At 35.0% G+C, this 25,798-nt stretch overlaps 1 protein-coding gene and 1 long non-coding RNA gene across 8 annotated transcripts in view; one reads left to right on the top strand and one right to left on the bottom strand.

Annotated features, from left to right (window-relative positions):
• SMC2 (structural maintenance of chromosomes 2) overlaps window positions 1–25,485 on the top strand; it is a 47,486-nt gene extending 22,001 nt beyond the window's left edge. For 6 of the 7 annotated variants that reach the window (XM_024252509.3, XM_024252505.3, XM_024252508.3 and 3 more), the window contains exons 14-25: window positions 446–565; window positions 2,420–2,624; window positions 4,258–4,393; window positions 7,348–7,472; window positions 9,156–9,349; window positions 10,872–11,015; window positions 11,489–11,683; window positions 13,795–13,995; window positions 16,164–16,280; window positions 18,582–18,742; window positions 22,176–22,323; window positions 23,234–25,485. In XM_024252509.3, the coding sequence (XP_024108277.3) occupies window positions 446–565; window positions 2,420–2,624; window positions 4,258–4,393; window positions 7,348–7,472; window positions 9,156–9,349; window positions 10,872–11,015; window positions 11,489–11,683; window positions 13,795–13,995; window positions 16,164–16,280; window positions 18,582–18,742; window positions 22,176–22,323; window positions 23,234–23,410 (1,923 nt within the window). In that variant the 3' untranslated portion in view covers window positions 23,411–25,485. Of the gene's footprint in view, window positions 1–445; window positions 566–2,419; window positions 2,625–4,257; window positions 4,394–7,347; window positions 7,473–9,155; window positions 9,350–10,871; window positions 11,016–11,488; window positions 11,684–13,794; window positions 13,996–16,163; window positions 16,281–18,581; window positions 18,743–20,048; window positions 22,082–22,175; window positions 22,324–23,233 lie in introns of those variants that run through there. The other variant, XM_024252510.3, reaches the window with a different exon arrangement.
• LOC134759793 (uncharacterized) lies at window positions 2,710–4,352 on the bottom strand. The gene is made up of 2 exons (XR_010136569.1): window positions 4,213–4,352; window positions 2,710–3,440 (listed from the first exon to the last, which is right to left on the bottom strand). It is a non-coding gene; the product is annotated as an uncharacterized LOC134759793 (long non-coding RNA).
• Window positions 25,486–25,798: the final 313 nt, after the last annotated feature.

Here is a 25,798-nt window from a genome sequence, read left to right on the forward strand (position 1 = left end):
ATTATAGTCCTCATGCTATACATTACATCTCTGAATAGGTAGATTTATTTATCCTACCCAACTGCAAATATGTACCCTTTGACCTATGACCTACTTCTACCCATTTTCTTTCACTCCTCATCCCTGATAACCACTATCCTATTCTTTTTATTTGTTCAGCTTTTTTTAAAAGATTCTATGTGCAAGTGAGGTCATACAGTATTTTTTTTTTCTTCATCTGATATGTCACTTAGCATCATGTCCTCTGGGTTTATTCATGTTGTCACAAATGGCAGCATCTCCTTTTTTCAAGTTCAAATGATGTTCCATTGCATATGTAATTATAACTTGATTGTTTGGGATAAATGGCACTAAACATTTATTTATTATAGACTACTAAACTTGCATTCTCTCAATTTTCTGTCATCTTTAACGTGCGGTTTTTAAATTCCAATGTGTGTTGTAGGTTACTGGTAAAAAGCTACTAGAAAGGGGGGAACTGAAACGTCGATACACTATAATTCCACTCAATAAAATTTCAGCCAGATGTATCGCACCAGAAACTCTGAGAGTTGCTCAGAATCTTGTAAGTCTCATTTTGTTTTATTTATATGTTTAATCGTCATCTGTGCTTTTTTTAAGTTAGAAGACGTTAATTTTGAGGGACATAATCATATGCAGAACCACAAAATTAAAATACGAAAAAATTGGGTTGGCTCATGCAATTAGATGATAAGAGAATAGAAATGTTGGAAGACTTGAACTCCCTTTGATGCTTCACTTTGTGGTATTAGAATGTCCTTTTTAACCTTAAATCACATGACTATCAGGTGATGGTGAAAATTACACTCTTGACTCCTGAATGGTTAGAATCGAGCTTCTAGATAAGTACCCCAAATTCTTCAAGTTTTCGTTTTTGTTTCTTTTTATGTCGGGCATACTTAAACTGCCCACAGTCGCAGCCATTATGGAAGGCCTTCATTAGTATTGCAGTGATGCTTCTTTATTAGAGTTCTTCTAGATTGCTATTCAGCCTGTGCAGGTACGTAGCAGGTGACCAGGATCCCATTCAACTGCTGCCATTGATCTAAAGTGACATGCTTGCTAGGAAAAAAATAGATTAGTACAAGGAAATACATTTAAAAGTTATTGTAGTTGTGTAATACTGTAAAAACATGAAGTCAGTCATAACATTCAGCTGTAATATCAGTTTTTTTATTGATCAGACATTCCAAGTACATCAGTTGAAAAGACATTTCTATGAAACTTAAAAATATACTTGTAACTAAGTGGATGTTGTTGTATCCTTAGTTACATTCAGAAGATTTCAATGAATTAATGATTTCAAAATACAGTGGTGTTGATAGGTATACTATCAGGAGAGGGAGGATGAGTGCTGAGTAATTGAAAGGTGATGTTTTTGGTTGGTACTTTCTTTACTTGAAAAATCACCATTAAGTCAAGAAGGCTCAGGAAGTTAATTCAGCCATACATCAAGTCCCAGCATTAGAAGGAAATTGGGATTTCAAGTAACAGCAAAAATACTTTGCCTCAAATCCTTTAGCCAAACCTATTTGAAGGTGGCTGCCACATCAAAGAACAATACTGAACATGTGTTACATAGAGCTTCCTTCATTGTGATTGCCACTGCTGATACTAAGCTCTAAAAGAGATGCTTAGCTTTTCTAAAATGATGGACAGAGGTAGACTCTATAAATAAAGGCTGAGAAGAAGCATTGTGATCAAAATAGAGGACTGAGGGATTTTTTAAATTACTTTTACTCTCAGTTATTAGTTGTGTTTTCATTTCTGTAACTGGCAGACGACTGCTCTAGCATGTTTCATTTGTATGAAAAAATATTTGTTGTGAAACCAAATTCCTGATTATAGAAACAACATTTTCATATAGCTGTGTTGATCTGGGAATTACAGGTTAAGCACTCCAAGTCCAAAAACTGAAATTTTCCAAAATTCAAAACATGACACCCAAAAAATGCTCATTGGAGCATTTTGGATTTAGAAAGTTCAACCACTGTAATACAAATATACCAAAATCTGAAAACAAACACTTCTGTTCTAAGCATTTAGGATAAAGGATACTCAACCTGTACTATAATTAAAGTTGTGTCCAGTCAACCTGGGTGAAGGACACTCAGAAACATGGTAATGGCTCCTTATTGATAGAAACTTTCATAATGCCCCATACTAGCTATTAATAAATATTTTACTTAGCAATAGATCTTTCAGTATTTAAATCTGCAATTTTTTTTTTCCTGAAACTTTGAGTTTTACATAGCTTTTTAGAAAGTTCAGAAAGAATTTTAATGCTAGGTAAGTAATACTTAAGTTTCTATTACAGCAGTTCTTACTGGTTTATAAAATAATATCTGAAAGGAAAAGTAGTAGTATGTACTGTGGCATATCTGTTGTTGTCCCACAGGTTGGCCCTGACAACGTTCATGTGGCTCTTTCCCTGGTTGAATATAAACCAGAACTTCAGAAAGCAATGGAGTTTGTCTTTGGAACAACATTTGTTTGTGACAATATGGATAATGCCAAAAAAGTGGCCTTTGATAAGAGGATAATGACTAGAACTGTAACTCTCGGAGGTGATGTGTTTGATCCTCATGGGACATTGAGTGGAGGTAAGTTTTATATCCTTTTGTCCTCACAATTCTTTGTGGTAAATAGGAAGACGCCTTTTTTAAGTACATTTTTAGCCCAACTACCCACTTCTTCAGGAAACATGTTAACTTCTCATGTGTGTGTTTGCCAGTGCCACCTACCTCCTGTCAAAAGTAAAACAAAAAATTAAACCTGCCCTTGAAATGGTACCTTAATGCCTTAGAGGAATTCTTAGACAGTGATCATGTTCTTCTTGGTCTAGTATTTGCGACACTCGAGTTTGCAGATCTTTGTCAAAACAATAGAATAACAAACACTGAATAATATTTACTATGTACCAGACAGTGTTCTACAACTATGCTGTCCAATACAGCAGCCACTAGCCATATGTGACTCTTTACATTTAATTAAGTTAAAAGTAATTTCCTTGGTTGCATTAGTCACATTTCAAGAGCCCATAACCACAAATGGTTAATGGATAATTCGACAATGCAGATATAGAACATGTCTATCATTCTATAAAGCCCTATTCTATGGGCTTTAAATAAGAATTAGTTCTTAATAACAACAATGAGGTAGGCATATTATTATCATCTCTAATACACATTTGCAGAAATGAAGATACAGAGTGGTTAAATAACGCACTACAGGGTGGCAGAGCTCAGAATTTGAATCCCAGCAGTCTGATTTCATAGTTTGTGTTTTTAACCCAGTAGACGGCATAAAGCCACTTGAGATATCAAGTGACTTAATGTTCTAGGCCAGGAAAACAGCCAATTCAGTGAATTCCATGACCAGGTATCAGGTTCTCCAGTACACAGTCAAATGACCAGTATCTGCAAATGGAAGATAAAAAGAGACTACGTGTTTTTAAATGTCTACAAGAGAAGAAACTTTTTAGATTTTGTTGATTCAGATGCTTTTGAAGTTTTTACTTACAGGATATGAAATAAGTAACCCCGTATTTTAATTACAAAGTGTTTAAAAGCATTTTTAATTGACCTTAGCATTGTTCCATCAAACCTGCAGAGTTTCTTTGTCAACATAATACCTCACCCTGTGACTGCCAGATAGTTATAGTTGCATAATGTGAAATCGGTTTATTCTCCTTGCTGCACTGTACCAGAACTTAGGTCAGCCCCGAAATCTTAGCTTACAACAAATTTATTCCATGTTTATGCTACATCTGCTGCAGATCAGTTGCCTTTCTGCTCAGCGCTATTCTCATTCTGGGACTCAGTGTGAAGGAGTAGTAGTTTCTGTCTTGAACATATTTTTCCCATGGCAAACGGAAAGCAAATGTGACTTATGTACTGCCTCCTAAAGTTTACTTTCAGAAGAGACACATTTCCCCATTTCATTGGCCAAAGCAAATCACATAGGCAAGTCCAATGTCAGAGGGTGGAAGATGGGCCCAGTAGACAAGGCAGTGGTTATTTTGAATAAATAATACCTACTACAACCTCTTGGATCTGTTATGAGTTCTCTGTGTTCTAAGGTTCAGGTGATGGAATGAATTCCATGGCTTCATAAGCTTATTAAAATATTTACTATTGAGTCAATTTGGGTATAATTCTCTTAGAAGACTTTTTATTGTGTAGTACATACCTGGTAACTTAATGTGGAAGACCTGTTTCAATTTGCCTCTATCAGGTGCTCGATCCCAGGCGGCTTCTATTTTAACCAAGTTTCAAGAACTCAAAGATGTTCAGGATGAACTGAGAATCAAAGAGAATGAGCTGCGGGCTCTAGAGGAGGAATTAGCAGGTCTTAAAAACACTGCTGAAAAGTAAGAACTGTATATACATTTTTTTAATTAAAGATTTGCATAGTAGAAAATGATAGAAAATTTACTTTTATTTCAAGAAATACAGCTTCTGACTTTTCTCATATTTTTGGTTTTATTTAAAATGTTTGATTAAATTGTGAGTTGATAACTTACCATTTATCCATTTTTTTCTCATAAGAGAGATGTCTTTGTTAAGAAATTAGCAAAATCTATTTAAGCAAAACAAAAAAAAATCATTCAAATATTCCATTCTCTCTGCTGAGAAATACACTAGCACTTGGCTAGGGTTGGTGGCGAAACCCTTAGATACTCTGGTGTCTGATACCAGAGGATACTTGATTTCTTGATTTGACATGAATATGATAGAGCATAGCATTGATCAGGTGCCCACAGTAAGTTTAATAGCATTGTGGCTGTCCTACGTATATCAAGGATCTGCTAGGTTGCCTAGTGAGCAGGTAAACAAGTTCATGTTGAATATCAGCACTAAAATTTCAGTGTTCCCTTACAGTATTTCTCCTGTGTAGGTATGGATAAGCTATATATATACTTTCCAACTTCACTTCTATTTTTGTATAATAGAGGTATATGCGTATTTTTATTTTTTCAATATTGGGATCATGCTAATGTAACCTTTTTGTGTCAGTCAGTAAACATTTATTGAGTGCCTCCTGTGTGCCATATACTCTTCTAGGGGCTGGGGATCAGATAAATATCCCTGCCTTCATCTAGTTTTTTCTTGTTGCGGAAGCGGACGATAAAGAAAGATAAATTGGTAAAACATGTTACTAGTTCTAAGAAGAAAAAAGTAAATCAGGAAGGGAGACAGGAACTATCTAGGGCAAAGACATGTGAAAATTTTATATTGGGTGGCCAGGAAAAGCCTCACTGAGGACATGATTGTTGAATAAACACACGAAAGAGTGAGTGAACAAGAGTGAGTGAACTGGCTCTGTGGTTATCTGGGAGAATAGTCACCACTTGAATTGAAAGCTTCATGAGTTAAAAGAGCTACAAACTTAACAAAGTGCATTGTTTGAAAGTTTGGCCAGGCCTAGTGGTGCACACCTGTAATCCCAGCACTTTGGGAGGCTGAGGCGGGTGGATCGCTTGAGCTCAGGAGTTCAAGACCAGCTTGGGCAACATGGAGAAACCCTGTCTCTATAAAAAAATACAAAAAAGTTAGTCAGGCGTGGTGGCATGTGCCTGTGGTCTGAGCTACTCAGGAGGCTGAGGTGGGTGGATTGCTGGAGCCCTGCAGTTCGAGGTTGTGGTGAGCTGAGATTGTGCCACTGCACTCTATCCTTGGGGACAGAGTGAGACCCTGTCTCAAAAAAAAGATTTTTTTTTTTTTTAAAGTTCAATTGTAATTTTTTCCAGTATCTCTGAAGATGACAAATAGGGACTGATTTAAAAAGATTTTATTCAGAACTCGCAATACTGAATACAATTTTAAAAATCTAAATAAATGTTGAACTGATTATTTTTGGGTATGTTTTTAGTATTCAATTTCTGTAGTTATGAAAGCTTAAAATGGCACCAAGACTTTTGAGGACACTAAATATGGACAAGATTTTCATAGTCAGGATGGCCATTCAGAGATATAAATTGAATCAGAATTTGTCTTTTTTCTTTCTTTTTTTTGAGACGGAGTCTCACTCTGTCATCCAGGCTGGAGTGCAGTGGCCCGATCTCAGCTCACTGCAACTTCTGCCTCAGCCTCCCAAGTAGCTGGGATTACAGGCACTTGCCACCACACCCGGCTAATTTTTGTATTTTTAGTAGAGATGGAGTTTCACCACGTTGGCCAGGTTGGTCTCAAACTCCTGGCCTCAAGTGTTCTATCCTGTTTACTTTCAAACATCACATACATGTAAAGGCCTGCATTTTACCTTCATGAATATAAATTAACCATAGAGTAAATGAATTTTTTTCTGTGAGAAGAGTAAAACAAAATTTTTCTGTGATATGTGGAAGCTCTAACAAGGTGATGAGTTTGTAGTTAGTTACATTTGGTTTAGAACTGTTAATTTTGTTCAGTAGTATTGGATCATTTATTCTGCAGAATTGAATTCTTTGCTAATTGTGACACTGAGGTCAAGGAAGGAAAATAGATTTTGAAAAAAATGAGAATGGTGGAAGAATCAGCTAAAGCCATTGTTTCACACAATATCAGGAAAGTAACATCTTTTAAACAAATATTTCTACACTCCACATTTTAAAATTAATTTGAAGTTAAAATTATTGTTTTAAGTACCGTCAAGTATATCTTCAGGCAAGAATACTCAAGGTAGTATTTATATTTTATAAGTTTTTTTTTTTTTTTCCCTCAAACTTCATGAATTTCTAGTGACAAGGTACTTTGTGAATTTATATTAACTTGAAATTTCACTGCAACTGAATTAGCTGAATACCTTTCAAAAGAAATGACTAAGCAGCCAGAACTGGGATAGAATTACAAAGTTTTCAAGAAAGTGCGTTTTAAACAACTAAGTTCAAAACTATTTTTCTTACACTAAAAGTAGGGAACATTATTATTATTGTTAACATTTGAAAATGAGGTTAATAAATAGATCACTACATTTTTGAAATTTTATGTAATTGTTTTAATTAATCATTTTTCATGGTGAGTAGTTGGTTTGATTTTTTTTTTCTTTTCAGTTAGCAAGAGGGATTATTTTTAAGGAAACCTAGCTGTTAAATATTTTTAATGTAAATAGTTATTATGGATTTTAGTCATTTAGAGTTGTTCACCTTCAATGACCAGATCTAAATTTGAATTAATTGGTGCCTCAGAAACTTGAAAGCCATCAAAATTATTCCTGTAACCAGTAGCATCTTATATTGTTTATAATGTATGTGAGTTTATTTAAGGTAAGAATCTGAAGTTTGAATGTATTTCTCAAATACCAGAAAAATGACAGTCATTTCTTTCATGTTTCTGTTTCTGTAAGATACCGCCAACTAAAACAGCAGTGGGAGATGAAAACTGAAGAGGCAGATTTATTACAAACCAAGCTCCAGCAAAGCTCATATCACAAGCAACAAGAAGAATTAGATGCCCTTAAAAAAACCATTGGTAAGATGAAAACAGTCCATGCTTAATCTCTGGTTTTATTCATATCCGTTACCTTACTTTAGGTATCTTCTCTACCTGTGCTATGTTTAAGATATATATGATAAAGTTTATTTAGGGAAAATCCAAGTATGGGATTTCTAGGTCTTAGAGTATGGTCATTTTCATCTTTATTGTATATTGTCAAAGGTCTGTTCGTTTTTACCAATACTCATTTCCACCAGTAGCATATGAAAGTTTTCATTTCTCCAAGTTCTTTTTTCTCCAGACTTTTAAAATTTTCCAAATCTGTTGGTTGTGAAAAGATAGCATGCATTAGCATTTAATTTGCATTTCCCTAATTGCTGATGAAATTTGGGATCTTTTTTTGTATGTTCATTGGACCTTTGGGTTTATACTTCTGTGAATGTTCTGTTTATTTCTTTTGCCCATGGGTTGCTCATGGTTTTTTTCCCACTGTTCTCATTCTTGAGAGTCCTAATTTCTTGTAGGTTATGTGCATTGCAAATATCCTTTTACCGTCTTTTTTGGCTATGTACTAGTCTTTTAATTTTGTGTTCATAGTATTTTTGTTATACAAAAGTTTTTAATGTTTAGTGTAATTCACTTTATAGCCATTTCCCTAATTTTAAGATAGCTTATATGTTTTCCTTAGAATTTAATTGCGTGTGGTAGTTTAAATTTTTGTCATTCATTAGGACAATATCCACACATGTGCTTCTCCACTAATATTTTAATAGTATTTTCTGCAATGAAAAGTAGTGTAAGAAATTGTGCGGTAATGACTTCCAAGGTTATGTTTGCACCTGGGTCCTAACACTCACAATACATATCAGTTGTTACAGCAACACGTGTTCATTCAGTATTGCTCTTTTATTTATTTTTTTGAGACGGAGTCTCTCTCTGTCCCCAGGCTGGAGTGCAATGGTGGGATCTCAGCTCACTGCAACCTCTGCCTCCTGGGTTCAAGCACCTTCTTCAGCCTCCCGAGTAGCTGGGACTACAGGCGTGCACCACCACACCCAGCTAATTTTTGTATTTTTAGTAGAGATGAGGTTTCACCATGTTGGTCAGGATGGTCTTGATCTCTTGACCTCATGATCTGCCTGCCTTGGCCTCCCAAAGTGCTGGGATTACACAGGCATGAACTACCACGCCTGACCTTATTTTTTTCTTTCACAGATTTGGGGATGTTTTTCCTTTGCTGTATCCTAGACATACTGTCATATTATTTGTCGACTTTAATGAGAAGTTCCCTGAATATGTATAAAATAGGCAAAGAAATAAAGTAGGCTTGTTTATGAAATTACACACTTTCTAGCAACTATAGAAAAATACCATAGTTACACTGTTCTGGTTTTAGGAAGCATACAGTTGCGTTAAAAATACGATCTGTGATTTTTTTTTTTTAAATAGATTGCTTCAGTACCTTTGTAAAAGGATAGTTGTAGGTAAAGTTCAAGTTCATAGCAAAAGAAATTATTTTGTTACAGATATTTAGATAATTCAAGTATGGCTTTTAGGTAGGATCTGCGTTTCATTATACCATTTCTAGAATATCATTGGGATAGTTAGTTTTCTTAAATTGTACCCTGTAATTTTCCAAACCATTTCTTCTATTAAAAGTTGAATTTGTAAACCTTTACCATTGTTAATTTAGCCACATTTGCTTGCTTTATGATGCAGAGGAAAGTGAGGAGACTTTGAAAAACACTGAAGAAATCCAAAGAAAAGCAGAAGAAAAATATGAAGTATTGGAAAATAAAATGAAAAATGCAGAAGCTGAAAGAGAGCGAGAACTGAAAGATGCTCAGAAAAAACTGGATTGTGCCAAAACAAAGGCAGATGCATCTAGCAAGAAGATGAAAGAAAAACAACAGGTAATAACTTCTTTTTGAAATTGAACCAACCTTTTAAAGTCAATGTAGAGCTGAAGGTGGTAGAGCATCATTGGTTGACCTTATTCATCAGAATTGATCTGAGAATCTAAAAGGGAGCAGTGTTCTTTGGAAACAAATTGTGCTTCTTACAAGTCAAAGAAGTATCCAGGATGAGCATCTCAAATCCAAAATACAAATTAGAAACTTTCTGAGTGTTGATCTGAGGCTCAAAGGAAATGTTCATTGGAGCAGATTGGATTTGGGATACTCAATTACTCTGTATAATGCAAGTATTCCAAAATCCAAAAAAAAATCTGAAGTCTGAAAGACTTCTGGTCCTACACACTTTGGATAAGGGTTATTTAATCTGTATTTTTCTCTGAAAAGCCTGCAGTCGAGTGTTTCATAGTTGTGAGTAGGGGATGCTAATTTTAAGGAAAGGGCAAAGTTGATAGTTGGTAAATGCTTCCTTCAAGAGCCGATGGCCTTTCTTCAGGAGTGGATTATTTGGTATTGTGGATGTCATATCAGAGATTCAGCAAGTTGACATTTTTATTTGATAAGCACCTAAATGAATGTGCACTGTGAGAGCATGATGGAAGACAAAGCATGTTATATTTACAAGGTGTCATTCAGTTGTAAACTGATGATACTTTATTATATCTTTTAGCTAAGCCAAAGCTGGAATCTGAAGCTAGGTTTTTGTCTCCAAAGGCTATGCTGTTAATCACTTTTATGCGATTTCACCTAAATATATTCCCTCGCATTTTTTTTTTAGCCCACTCTAAGATTCTTGTCAAAGTATTTTCTAATGCAGGGGTCCCCAACCCCCAGGCCACAGACCAGTAACAGAGGAGGTGTATGGCAGGCAAATGAGGATTACCGCCTGAGTTACACCTTCTGTCAGATCAGCGGTGGCATTAGATTCTCAGAGGAATGCAGACCCTTTTGTGAACTGTGCATGCAAGGGATCTAGGTTGCATATTCCTTATGAGAATCTAATGCCTGATGATCTGAGATGGGGTGGTTTTATCCAGAAACCATACTCTCTCCCTGCGCCCGCCATATGGAAAAATCATCTTCCACAAATCTGGTCCTTGGTGCCAAAAAGGTTGGGGACTGCTCTTTTAATGAATTGAAGGCTATAGTGGGAAAGAAGAATATTGAGAAACTTTTTACACATTGAACAATTTTGTTTTTAAAAAAGCTTTACTTCCACTAATTCATCTGTTACATAGAATGTTATATTGTTTTCCCTGTAGGAATAAAGGATAAAGAAAATAATTTATGCAGAGTTCTTTGAACCTATAAAAATTACACATACTTTTTTTTTTTTTGATATAGGAAAATAAACTTCCTTTTTCTGGGGAAGCAGCTTAACCTGTACTTTCGGTAGCTGAGTGGTAACAAAGCTGTGGGTCTTACTTGCATGAGATTATTATGTATTTAATTGTTCTGTACATACTTGTTTTTTAGTAGTTAATAACCTATATGAATACCCAAATACTGTATTTTTTTATAGGAAGTTGAAGCTATCACTCTGGAACTGGAAGAGCTCAAGAGAGAGCATACATCGTACAAACAACAGCTTGAAGCTGTAAATGAAGCTATCAAATCCTATGAAAGTCAGATTGAAGTAATGGCAGCTGAGGTGGCTAAAAATAAGGTAGGATTTGTTTACCAAATTGGAGAAATATTTTTATGAAACATTAGCTTAAGATGTTTGACTTTAGTGTTCTCAATCTTTTCACTCATCATGATGAGAGAATGAGGCACAAATAGCTGTTACTCATCCAGAATTGCCAGTTTTGGGATCACATAGGTCAGTCAGCTTCTAGCAGTCCCTCTTCTTCCTCACTTAGTTGATTCCATCTACATTACATCTAGCAAAAACGCTCTCATTTGCAGCATGAGCATTGTACCCCCACCCCTTTTTCCAGAGATAATCCAAGTTTTCTTCTGTGTATAAATTAATTAGTCCTTTTAATGGTGATATAAAATATAGAGGGTTAGGTGATCATCTCTCTGCCTGTAATCACATTGCCATCTTGCCCAGGGATCTGTCAGATAATTGTTTAGTAAATTGAAATTATTTACATGTTAACTCACCACATATTTTCTTTAATTTTTTTGTTTCAGGAGTCAGTAAATAAAGCTCAAGAAGAGGTGACCAAGCAAAAAGAGGTGATAACAGCCCAGGACACTGTAATTAAAGCTAAATATGCAGAAGTGGCAAAACACAAGGAGCAAAACAATGATTCTCAGCTTAAAATTAAGGAATTAGACCACAACATCAGCAAACATAAACGGGAGGCTGAAGATGGTGCTGCAAAGGTATACGTTTGTGTGCATTTTTTATACTAAATCAAATTTTTGTTACTGAGCTCTTGAAAAATTTTAGAAAACTGCTTGATAGAGAACTCTGTAAATATAAATGGCAAAATTACAGCCTGACATAAATTTGAGCTTGCAGCTTTAACTGCTTTTCAACAATGCTAATTTTCAACAAATTGCACAAATGTTTTATTTTTAGATTTAACTTTAGATATTTTTTCCCATCTACAAGATGTATTTATGAAATGTTTAGTGGTCTCCCATGGAAATTGATAGAACTAATTACTGATGTTCTAGTAATAATGATATATATTCTCTACCTTATTTCACATTGAATTTAAAGAACTCACGGAACTATATATACAGGTAATCTAAAAAAAGGACTGAATTGGCTTCCACATGTCTTTAGAGTGTCACTGCTGTCAGTATTTGCAACTTTATAAAAAAATCTGATGTTTTGCCAAGCAGCTGTGTTTTTGAGGTTATCCCAGTTTCTTTCTTTCATGTATCACAGCACCTTTACTTCAGTGCTTTAAAGATAACACATGCTTTTGCAGAAATTCATTGCTTGGTTAAGAAGCTGCATTAACATGGTATTAATAATTCATCTAGCATGTTTTCTTATGAGTGTGTAACAGTTTGGCACCTTTTTAATGTCCAGGATTTTTTTTTAGCATCCTAAAAATACATGAACTTTAACTTCAGAAAGATCAAGAACATACAAAACAATCTCCCCGTCTTCTGAAAGAACCGTGGAACTTGATTTAAACAACATTCTTTATGGCTACATTATAATCTACCACTTTATTACTATTGATTTCCCATTAGCTTAGTGATAGTAGACTGACTGAAATATTACCAGTGGCAATGTTACTGCTAATAGTTTTTTGGTAATTGAAAATGCTAGTACTGGTGATTGCTAGGAGATTTTATTTACAATAGAAAGAGTAAAAGGAGGGACTTGCAAGTGGGTCTGCTAAGAAGTCAATCAAAGATTTATACATACCTGCTAGTATCAGATACTGTGCCAGGCACTGACAGTGTAAGGATGAGCAACACATACAGAATGCTTTCAAAGAGTTTACAGTTCAAAAGGAAGATACACTAGAAATGATAATTGAATTTCGGTGCCTACACGTGAGACCATATCCATGGAATTAATACAAGTCAACAAATTAACAAGGATTGGATTCTGCCAGTGAGAATGAATCATAATTCTAGTAGAAGAAAGTCTTCTTTAAGCACTATAATTTGAACTGTGTAATCAGTTGTATTACATGAAAAATTATTATATGGTGCCTTTTTCAAAAGGGTGGGAGCAGGGATAGAGTCAATGTTTAGGGCAGTTTCTTAGAATATATTTCTGAGAGAAAAATTATTAGGTCTCAGTCAGCATTAGGCTTCCATGATTTTTACCCAATCTATGACTTAAGTATTAAAAGAATTTTAGCTTCTCATAAGTTGTGTTTTGAAGCAATAGATTGAATTTGGTAAATTCTGAAGGAGTTCTACCTGACTTACATTTCATTCTAATGGAGGTGCTTTGCGTATACTTTGTAAAAATTTCTCTGTGAGTTGGCTCTTCTAATGCCAAAGTAATAGGAAGATCTTTTGCTATAGAATGTCTTGTTTCTGTAGTCTGTGCTCCAGGTAAAAATATTCATCTTTATTCTTGTCAGTAATGAAACTCATTTTTAAAATGAGTCGCCTAGGCACAGTGGCTCACGCCTGTAATCCCAGCACTTTGGGAGGCCAAGGTGGGCGGATCACCTGAGGTCAGGAGTTCCAGACCAGCCTGACCAACATGGAGAAACCCCATCTCTACTAAAAAATACAAAATTAGCTGGGCATGGTGGTGCATACCTGTAATCCCAGTTACTCGGGAGGCTGAGGCAGCAGAATTGCTTGAACCTGGGAGGCGTAAGTTGCGGTCAGCCAAGATCGCGCCATGGCACTCCAGCTTGGGCAACAAGAGTGAAACTCCATCTCAAAAAAAAAAAAAAAAAATTAGTCATTGAAGGTTTTTTCCTCTTCAGTATTAAAGAAACTGGCTTATGCATATTGGTTTGTAAACATTCATAGATCTCCCATCTATTTTTATATGTGGCTAGGTATCCAAAATGTTGAAAGATTATGACTGGATTAATGCAGAGAGACACCTCTTTGGCCAACCCAATAGTGCCTATGATTTCAAAACTAACAACCCTAAAGAAGCTGGTCAGAGACTTCAGAAGTTGCAAGAAATGAAGGAGAAACTAGGAAGAAATGTCAATATGAGAGCTATGAATGTATTGACAGAAGCTGAAGAGCGAGTAAGTCAATTTCTGATGAATATCTGGCCACATTAGAACATGACCAGCATTGATAGCTCTGTATGACCCCTGATGCAATTATTAGAGTTAACCTTTTGCAGATGTCCTTGATATTTTTCTTTCTGCTTTCCTTTTTCTCTTTTCATCATTTTTTTCTTATTACTCTTACGCGTCATTAGTTGTTTTTACATTCTATTACACCTGGAATGACTTTTTCACTGGCTTTTGTTCTTTGTCAAACATAATTCCTCACATTTCTATCATTTCTTTCACTTGCATTGAAAAGCCTTGAATAGGATATGCTGCTGTCGTCCTCTTGACTCTACTGTATACTGAAACTATTATATAAGTAATGACTAAAGCCATTATATACATAAATACTGTTTCACTAATCTATAAATTCTGCAGCCTCTTCTCAGAATGCTCTCAATTACTTAGTAATGTTATTCTCCCCTAACCTGACAAAACTTTGAGTCTGGGAAGGGAGTTTACTGTCATCTAGTGATGACCTTGGGAGGACCTAGCACTAGAAAAACCCAGTGGGGGAAGCATTCCCTGCTCTTAAGATAGCCATAAGAAATGGCTATCTTAGTAATTTTATATTAATGCCCCATACCTTCCTTAATGCTGCAAAATTCTGTTTGAATTTGCAAATCATAGAGTAAAATTCATGAGAAATCTGCAACACTGATAATAGCACAATTACTTTGAAGAAATTTTACCATAACTTTTTTTTTTTTAAACTGTTTTTAGCATGAATATGCACAAAGAGTCTATATTATGTTAGATACCAAACAGATGAATCATGCAGGTATTGTGATCTCTCTAGAAAATGCTCCTGCTGGTTTTCATTTCTACATTAAAGCTTTGCAATGTGTGGTATATTTGTAGAAGGAAAACTTTGGTCTGAATTTGATCTGCATAACATGAAACTTGTTCACTTTTACTCGTTTCCTTCTATTAGATGAGACCTGAGTCTAATATTTTTTTCAAAAGAATTTATCAACTCCCGTCTCTTTACCAGAGGAGAAGCCTATGTTGTTGATCAGCAGATGGCCTTTTTTTTTCTTGTGTTTTGTGTCTATCTACATAAGCAATTACATGGGTTTTCATGAAAAAATAAAATAAAAATGTAGAGAGAAGGTTTGGGGAGCGTGGCTGTAAAGAAGAGGGACAGCAAGGAAAACAGCAGGACTGGCTAGAATTGTTAAAGGTGAACGTGAAGCCTCCTTGAAATGTAGGGCTTTGAGGAGAAATGAATTAGGAAGAGTTTTAGGAAGTCCTGCTGCTGTTCATGGTATGATTATCCTTCTACAGCCTTGCTTGAAGGAAGACTATTCTAAAGTGCTGATATTTGAGCTGAAATTTCAGGCAACCGTTATGTCTTAGAAAGAGCATTACAGGAAGGGAGAACAGTGCAGGGGCCATAAGACAATAGTGAGTTTATTATGTTCAAAGGAGCTATAAAAGACTGTATGGCCAGAACCCGGGGAGGAGTTTAATGCCGTAAAGTGAAGGGATAAATAAGGTCCAGTTCCCTTTATCCTGATGCATACAGGGCTTAAAACCTGGTTGATTGGTGCAGCAAACCACCATGGCACATGTATACCTGTGTAACAAACCTGCACATTCTGCGCATGTATCCCAGAACTTAAAGTAAAAGTAAAAAAAAATAAGGTCCAATTTATGTGGTTCCTATATATCATGGTGAAGGATCAAAATTTTGTTCATGTCACTGCTAAGGCTGACCTTAAGAGGAGAGCTTTCAGGGCTCCTTTTACTTAAGTTTATATATAACACTTTTTTTTTTTTTTTTTTTTTTTGCCTTGGCTGCCTTATCTCTTGCAAGGAGATAAGGGAATATTAGTGAAGTCAAAATATTTTAAGGACTTTGTCTTATAAATTCTTAGTTCTAGCAATTTAATTTTGTTATGTACATATGGATGATTTTACTCCTAATTTTGTTAAGAGTGTGTATATACACACATCATACAGTATATGTATAGTATATAAGAGTATATATAATTCTTAGTGCATTATATCTTTTTGGTAAATAGGAATGTATGTATTATATATAAAAATAATGAAACCTGTTTATTTCTGACCTAATTCCAGAATATAGAAGAGATTTTATATTTTCCCAGTTACCCATGTTTTTTATCTCATAGTATAATGACTTGATGAAGAAGAAGAGAATTGTAGAAAATGACAAATCCAAAATTCTTACAACTATAGAAGACCTTGACCAGAAGAAAAACCAAGCCCTAAATATTGCATGGCAAAAGGTATTTTTTATGTTTTGTTTTATATGAGGTTGCAAGGATGAAAAAATATCGTCAGTGGATTTATACTCTATAAGAAATTCGAAATGGCTGATTTATGTTTGAATGAGGCACATATTCACACCTTAATGAAAACCTCTGACTTTTAAATGCATTTTTTCTTTTTGAACTTGACTACTGCCAGATCCTGGCATTCTTGTACTTCTTTAAGAATTGGACAGTAAACAAGCCAAGTTTAGTATTCTCTTTTACAGGATGCTTACTCAACAAAATCCCAATTCCATTTTGTTTTATGACAACTTTGGTGGATCTCAGGCTTCTTTACTGTTACTTCTGCTTCCCTGACTTCATGTATCTGTCTCCTATAGGATAATTCCTTAGCCTCTCATGTGGAAGTTTTTCCATTTTTACTATAGCAGAAGATTCTTACTTCAAAGATTCCAAACATAGAGTTACTGTGCTGTTTGGTAGTTTAGCAAACCTGTGCTTTCTGGGTTTTAATGGGGCACCTTGCCTCTTTTTCTCTTTGTAATTCTGTAGGAACTCTGTCTTCAGTAATGCAGCACAATTATCCCTTTTAGTCACCTTGTTTTTTTCTTCTCTAAGACTTATTTTCAGTGCTCCATTCCCTGTACTATTTTTCTCTTAAAAATGGAAGCAAAAGGCTGACCCTATTTGGTGTGCAGCATGTCGATTTAACACTGGATCTGAGAGGTTTTTTTTTTTCTTTTTTCCCACCAGGGTTCCTGGACTTAGTGCAAATCAGAATCTATTGTCTAAACATATCCTGCTCTTCCCTAATTTCCAAGGTTCTTCCAAGCCAGTAACATTTAGTCAATGCTTATTATATGCTAGTCACTATTCTCAAATTAATTTTCTCATCTAATCTTCACAATAACCTAATGAAGTAGGTACTGTTACCAGCATTATATTCTTCCTTCTGGCTTCAGGCATACTTGATTGACAAAGTGACAAAGCCAGAGTATTCTAGGCTTTTGTTGTTTTTGGTTTGTTTTTTTAATAGCCTCATTGGACTTGCAGAATTCTCTTTTATTTCATCTTTATATCAATCTATGAATATAACTCATTTTCTATGTAGCATAGGGCTGTATTCTTCTCTGTGCGTTCTCTTTTGGAGGAAGTTTCACATTGGGTCTCTGGTTCAAGTTTAGTAGCATTCCTCTCTGTTGGTCCTGAGCTGCCTCTCCCACACTTGGCCTAGAACCTGCTTCCAATCTGTAGGATATTATTCAGCAGCCATGTACTTGCTTTTAAAATGTGTGTTACTTAGTAAATCTATATTTAGGATCACTGCTTGTGTCTATGTGATTTTCTTGTTACTGTAAGTATTCATTAAAAACTATATTTACATTTGAATATTGTATACCTGCGTTTGAATTTGGAGATTTCTTTAGAGAACTTGGCTGTCAAGTCCTTTGTGTGTGTGTGTGTGTTAGGCTTTCAAGTTTGACTGCTGAACTAAGAATATTAGTCATGTCTTTGAAGACAGATGGCCAGATTCCCAAATCATCAATCAAGTGCGTATGAACAAAAATTACCCTATTACAAGCTAGGATTTTGCCCCTAAATTTCTGTCTCCTTCTGTGGCAAGACAGGGGCAGGCCAAACAGCTTTCTTTTCTCTTGGGATGTAATCCTGTTTCTGGCCCTCAACAGCTTAACCTCTTCGGCTAGGAGATGAGGCATGTAGAAAAGAATGCTTTAACGGATCTGGTCCTTTGAATTCATGCCCCTTTTTCTCCTGGGCCTCACACTGATCTACTTAGGCCTTTGGACCCATCTTATTCTATCAGTCAACAGGAAAAAGAAAAGTTTTAGAAGAGAACATTTTATTCCAAAAAGAGTTTTGTTTTTTGTTTGCTTCTCTATTTTGTGTTTTTTTCCTCGTGTGATACAATTGTGTGTATCTTGAGGATTCCTGCAGTGTGTTCTACAAAAGTGTCAAAACTTTGGAGTGGAGTTAGAGGTGTGCCTTCTAGTTCCCCTGGAAATTAGAGCAGGATTCAGTAATTCATTTTGTAAAGGGCCAGATAGTAAATATTTTTTGCTTGGGAGCCCATCCAGTCTCTGTTGCAACTACCTGATTTTGTCATATCACTAGCACCAGTAGACACTTTGTAAATGAATGAGCATATCCAGATTTTTCTCATGGGCCTTAGTTTGTCAGCCCCTGAGTTAGAGTAATAGACAAAGTAGACCTGCTGTGTTACATGTACATATATCAACAATTGATTCTTCTTGGAAAGCATCCTGATGTTTTAACTTTTTTATTTTTTAAATCCAGGTGAACAAGGACTTTGGGTCTATTTTTTCTACTCTTTTGCCTGGTGCTAATGCTATGCTTGCACCACCAGAGGGTCAAACTGTTTTGGATGGTCTGGAGTTCAAGGTTGCCTTAGGAAATACCTGGAAAGAAAACCTAACTGAACTTAGTGGTGGTCAGAGGTGAGGAATCACTTTGCTATATTATAAATATTATAATTTTCATTCCTCTTAATTATAATTCATCTCCTTACCTTAAAATTGTATTTGTGTTTTAACTACCTTTGCATGTAAAATTTAAGGAGCCTAATATATAAGACTAAACAATTTGGTTAAATCATTTGATTAAGATAGGTGACAAAGGAGGAATAAGCAAATAGAAAATTAGACAAAATATGTTTTTAAAAAAATCTGTTTTCAAATATTAGAAAATGAATAGTCCAGGATAAGATGAAACAGAAATGCTGAGCCCTGTGTTCACCCTGGCTTTCTCTCTAGAGGCAGTTTTTGGATTTCAGTTGCCCAAACGGAGGTCAGTAGTATCACTAAGTTAAAAAGACAGATTAGAATTTTGCAAAGCCCTAGAGTGCTGCACCTTGGCATTAGGTCTCTACTGTCCCTGAAGTGAAGCCTAATCTGAACATATCCTAAGAAACTGAACAGATTTTTTGAAGGGATCAAACTGTTACTTGTTTATCAGAACAAAGGCCAGTGTTCTTTAAAGAAGGTTAAAAAGAAATTGAGATCCTAAACAATATGACCACAATGTCCAGCATGTAATCAAAATTAAAGAGAAAAATTAGTGAGTAGAAACAGACTCTGAAATGACAGATGATGCAAGTAGGAGACAAGTTAATCCAAGAAAACATGAACATAATGAGAGAAATAGAAGCTACTAAAAAGAATTAAGTGAACTTTCTAGAGATTAAAAAAAAAGTTTGCTGCATGAGATTAACAGCAGATGAGATACTGTAAAAGAAAAATGAGTCAATTTGAAGACATAGCAATAGAACAGAATCTATTCAAGCTACACTGAAAAATAAAGAACTGGAGGAAAAAAAACCAGCTTTAGTGTCCTAAGGGAAGCTGTCTAATGGGCAAGTAATTGGAGTTCCAAAAGGAGAGGAATACTTGAAGAAATTATGGCCCCATATTTTCCAGATTTGATGAATTCTGTAAACCCACAGACTTGAGTTCTATCAACCTCAGGCAGGATAAACAGAAACATATACAAAATAACAAAGCAAAAGATACATAAAATTGCTGAAAACCAGTGATAGGAGAAAAATCCTAAAAGCAGCTAGAGGAAAAGAGACATATTATGTGCTAGTGAACAAAAATAAAAATGACTTTAGACTTCGTGTTAAACGCTATGTAAGCCAGAAGTCTGGAACATCCATAAAGTGCTGAAAGTATATGTCAACTTAGAATTGTATATCTAACAAACAGAAATATTCTTCAAATTGAAGGCAATATGAATACTTTTCAGATAAAAACATCAGAACCATACTACAGGTTAAAGGAAGTTCTCAGGCAAAAGGAAAATGATACCAGATGGAACCTTGGATCTACATAAAGGAAGGAAGAGTGTTGGAAAATAACATGGATTTGGAGTTCAGGGAAGTTTCTCCCGACCTTACACAGTGATTCAGAAAATCAGCATAGTGATAGAAACCTAGAAGGTCATATGTCCTTACGCCTTACCTACCGATAGCCAATTAATTAAAACCTCCTGAAAGAAGGTTGTGAATATTCACATAATTGAAATTAGTGATTCATTTAGTAATTGGTTTTTTCTCCTGCATGGTATATAATCCATAGGCCTTGAATTGTTTTTCTCTGTCCTGTAATACCATCATGTAACCCTTTTTTTATGTACATAGAAAATACACCTGTTAAATGTTCCTTATGAGCCCTTTTATCATTTTTATGAGTAGAAATACATTTTATTTATATTTTTATGACATTTGTAAATAACAATCAAAAATACAGCTCCTGCTGCCTGTTCATAAAAATTGGATTCCACAGTTTAGTTCCCAATATCTTCAGCTATATTTGCCGAAGCCCTAGAAAATGTTTTGAGGAAAATAGAAAATGTATGCTTCTCTTCTTACTGGGACCTATAAATTATTTCCGTAATTAAGATGCTATAAAGTTATTTTTAGATATACCACTATCCAACATGGCAGTTAAACCTTCAGCATAGCAGAATTTTTTTTTTTTTTAAGATTAAGTTTAAAACTCAATACTTGAGGCACTCATCACAGAGAAAGACAAAAAAACATAATTTTAGGTTGGCTGAATGAGTTTAGCTCCTTTTTATAGAGGTGATTAACAGTCTCACTGGGATTTGGTTTTGATGATACTGTTTTATTCTTTTTTTTGGCTAGCAATTTTCTCTACTTGTGCACACATTTTTTCCCTACTTATATATTTCTTAATAAATAGTCCTATTAGAATGCAGCAAGCCTTGGGCTGGGTATGCTGGGTATGGTGGCTCATGCCTGTAATCCCAGCACTTCAGGAGGCCAAGGTGGGTGGATCACTTGAGGTCACAAGTTCAAGATCAGCCTGGCCAACATGGTGAAATCCTGTCTCTACTAAAACTACAAACATTAGCTGGGTGTGGTGGCATGCACCTGTAATCTCAGCTATTAGCGAGACTGTGGCAGTAGAATTGCTTGAACCTGGGAGGCAGAGGTTGCAGTGAACCGAGATCATGCTACTGCACTTCATCCTGGGTGACAGAGCAAGACTCTCAAAAAACAAAAAAGAATGCAGCAAGCATTGAGTTGCCTATTCTAGTACTGTATGCCAGGATGTACTTGAAGTTACAGAATAAGTATATTACAGATGCTACTCTAATTTTTAGTCTAATGTTAAGTAATTATAAATATATTAAAATAAGGCTTTTTGTGAATTATATATTTGTAAGGAAAAAATATAATAATTATTATGATTCTTGATACCAGATTAGAATGAGCTGCAGTAAGCTAGAAGAGAACTGAACTGAGATTGGGTTTAACTATGAATTTTACATAAGATTGTTTGAACTTTTGACAGTGATGTACTCAGAGTAATGGGCCATAGTCTATACAACTTATTCACAAATGGTACCAAAAAAATATAGAGAGAGAGATTGTGTGTCTGTCTGTGTGTATATGCATGTTTATGTAAGTGTGTACATTATGAAAGTTTGAAAAATGACATCTAACCCAGTTACTGTTACCAAGATGATAGTTACTGTCTTAAATAATGACCATAGCTCTTACTCACCTGCTACCTAGGCTCTAATGAGCCAACTGGGGAAGGGGAAAAAAAGAACTTTTAAAACTAACATGATCTTAAGAATAGGTGCCAAACGTAATATGGCAATATTAAAATTGTCTATGAAAATAGCATGCTTCTGAAAAGAGGACAAATGGAAAGCTAAAATAAAAGAAATATTTTAATACAACAAAAGTGTTAAAGTTTGAAACTCAAGATTCTTTTTTTTATATGACTACCTTTCAGATAAATCTGCTCTATTCAAAATAATAGGATCACATATTTGCTTCAGTGTTTTGATAAGTGATAAAATCAAATTTTTATGGCTTTTCTTCTGACCTTTTCTTAGGTCTTTAGTGGCCTTGTCATTAATACTGTCCATGCTCCTCTTCAAACCTGCTCCAATTTATATCCTTGATGAGGTAGATGCAGCCTTGGATCTTTCTCATACCCAAAACATTGGACAGATGCTGCGTACTCATTTCACACATTCTCAGGTAAGAACCAGGAAAAAAAAGTCTCAGTAACAGTTTTTTCTAAAACCATTCTTTAGTAGTAGTCAGTGTTAATAAGATATTTAGGATTGATAAATACTAAAGCATTGTATATCTATTTAAATAGGCTTATGTTTAAATAGGTATAGAAGGAAAAAAGTTTCACTCTCCTTTTAAAGAAAGAGCTAGGCATTAAAAATGTTGGTTGTAGCATGAGGGAGATTCCAATTTAGTCATAATACAGAATTGATTTAGGGTTAATATAATTGTTTTCTCTAGTTAACTGCCATAAAGATGTACAATGAAAACAAAACTGTCTCAGGGATATTTAACTCAGGTATCAGAAAATCATGTGACACTTGATGGGGGAATTTAATTTCTCATGGCTAAAAAGTAGAACAAAGCCTCTTGAAGCTAAGAACAGTTTGTTTTTATTGCACTATTGCTGTAGGAGCTGGGGCTGCCAAATATGCTTGCATAAATTATGCATTGTACAACTCTGGGGACTCCACTCATAGTTACCATGGATTGTGTATTTATTATAGCAGTGTTTTGGCAAATAACATTGAACGGGGCGGCAGGGCGGTGCCTAATTATTCAAAAGTTCTGTTTGGGCTAGTGGTGTGCTATAGGAACTTGAAACTTTCTTTGGTATTAAAATACCATGAGAAAAAATATCTCACTGGAGCAGCTTTAGTTAGCAACAAAACTGAATGCCAGCTACAAAAGATAGCAACAAGCAGTCAACCACCAGGAAATAGTGGACAGCTAGCATTCATTTAGGTGCCTCATATAACTATTTAAAGAAATAAAATCTAAATTATCTCCAAACCATTCTTATCACCAGTATAAAGGAGTAAACTTAAGTATATCACAAAAAGTTTTTTTATACTTTTTTTCTTTTTTCTTTAAGTTCATTGTGGTGTCACTCAAAGAAGGTATGTTCAACAATGCAAACGTTCTTTTCAAAACCAAGTTTGTGGATGGTGTTTCTACAGTAGCCAGATTTACTCAATGTCAAAATGGAAAGATTTCAAAGGAAGCAAAATCCAAGGCAAAACCACCCAAAGGAGCACATGTGGAAGTTTAAACTACAAATTTATTTCTTCATCTTGACCTGTTTTTTTAAACATAAACTTTTAAGGACTTGAGATAACTAATTTGTTTATATAAAGTTAATGTTGCTATGTTACTTAACCCATGTTTTCTCTTTCTATATCTTTATATAATTACTTATCACTTACAAATGAGCATATATTCCTCATCTCTTAACTAGTCTAATATGGTCCAATTATTGTGGTTGTGATTTTATGCATATCAGCAAATGTTTTTTTCTTATGCAGGTCTTTTATATATTAGGGATCCTGAGATACCCAATTCCATATGTAAAAGCTAATATACAAAAAAGCAGATTAAATTACATGATAAATGTAGCTGATCATCAGTGTTTAATTGATTTAATTCCTAAGGCAATATTAATGTGTTTTCTATTCTAATAAAGTCATTCAGGTAAGGGAGAATTATAAATCAGGTAACTGGACCAACAAAGGGAACACATATAAAGCTATTATGCATGCACGGAGCTGTTTGAGGCTAGTTTTTCAAGGCCACAACTCCAGACCCCTGATTTAGACTGAGACAGAAAACAGATCTTGAAAGAATCCTTATTTTAATGATACATGAATATCATGTTCCTATATGCTTAATAATTGGTCTCTACAACTTTAATGTTTTTTTTTTTTTAAGCTTTATAAGTATTTTTAAATCAAAGCTTAGGAGGAGTTGTGTTGCCTGGTACTATCTGCTGCAAATTTATCTGAAGTCTGTTAGTACTTTCCAAGATTTTTGTCAGCCTTTTCATAACCCAGTCATTAACAACCTATTGGTAAACAAGAATATAGATGCCAGTAGACTAAACCAAATTTATTTTTCCCTGAGTCTGATATATATATATATGAATATAAATAACTCAATCCATCTGTTCCACCAAAATAACTCAAAAGTTGGATGATTATTTGTCTTCTGCTTTCCAGGTCAAGGGGATGAAATTCCTTTAGAACTTGAAAGATGACACTAGCAAACACCATGAGAATACTGTCTACAGTTTTTAGTATCTCTAGGTACATCATCACTTAGAACAGTGACTCCCAACTGAATCATGAAAGGTCTGATGTGATGTAATCTGATCTTCCATGTGTTATTTTGGCCCCACATCTCTTCTTCATTTTTTAGTCTTATTTCCTTAGTGTTATTATCATACTTTCTCTGATATATGGCTGTACTTCCTGGCCCTGGGCTTGACATTTCCCACCCTTCATTCTCCATACATATGAGATGTCAGAAAACATGCAGTAATTGATATTATGGGACACATTGGAAAGGATTGAATCTGGAATTAGTTCTGTCCACCATGGAAGAGAGAGGAAATAATGCTGTAAATGTTGAGTTACAGAAAGTCCAATGTCAAATATACAGTTTTTTTGTTTCCTTTCAAATGTATTACAAACTGTGCCAAAACAGTTATCAATTCACACTGTCAACATTAAAGTATACCATAGTATACAAATTAGTCAGTACTTGCTGTTAATTTTAATATTTCTGATTTAACAGTTATTAAGTGGTACTTCATTGCTGTTTTAGCCAACGTTTTAAAAATAATTTGGGAGGTTGACTATTTTGGCTTATGTACTCATTTCCTTTTCTCTGCTAAAAATTTTTTGCTTGTATGCTTTCCTGATTTTTGTCTTGTATAATCTTGATCTTTGAAAATCCTCAAACATGTATTAAATTTTTGTAATAATTTTTTTTCATTAGAGGGAAGACATTAAGGGGATTGGGGACATTTGTTTCACACATCTGCCGTAATATGAGTTAACTAATATTTACCAAGCTCTTTCTTTCCATTACCTGCTGTTCTCATTTGTATGTATTGTCATATTTAATCCTCAAAGTAACATAGTGAGGTAAATACTGTTGTTGTCAGCATGGTGTAATCGAGGAATTGAGTTGAGCAAAAAAGTTAGGAAGCTTGCTCAGGGTGATAATACAGTTAGGAGTGTCAGGGCCCATGTACAAATATTATCAGTCTCCAGAACCTAAGATATATTACGTCACTGACAGCTTGAACATTTGTATTTATTGTACAGAATAAATTTAAGAAAAATACCTGTATGAGCAGTATGTACAACATGAATGTTATCTTAAAGAAGAACCTCAACCATGTGAAGAGAGGATTCACTGTGGTGGTGGCGGTTTTGGCATTTCAAGTAAGCTCACAGCAAATGCAAAGCAAAGACATGAAATTTTCTCTTCCAATAGGGTGGCATAATCTAAAGGCCAGCATTCCCACAGATGATAAATATGGATTCTGAGCAAAATACTAGAAACAACTACCTGAGAGTTCAGGAAACTGAAGAAAAACTAGAAAGATTTTGGATGGGAGATAAAATACAGAGGAAGAGACAGGCACAAGCTAAGG

This window comes from Pongo abelii, chromosome 13 (genome assembly GCF_028885655.2).
Source record: "Pongo abelii isolate AG06213 chromosome 13, NHGRI_mPonAbe1-v2.0_pri, whole genome shotgun sequence".
Lineage (NCBI taxonomy): Eukaryota > Metazoa > Chordata > Mammalia > Primates > Hominidae > Pongo > Pongo abelii.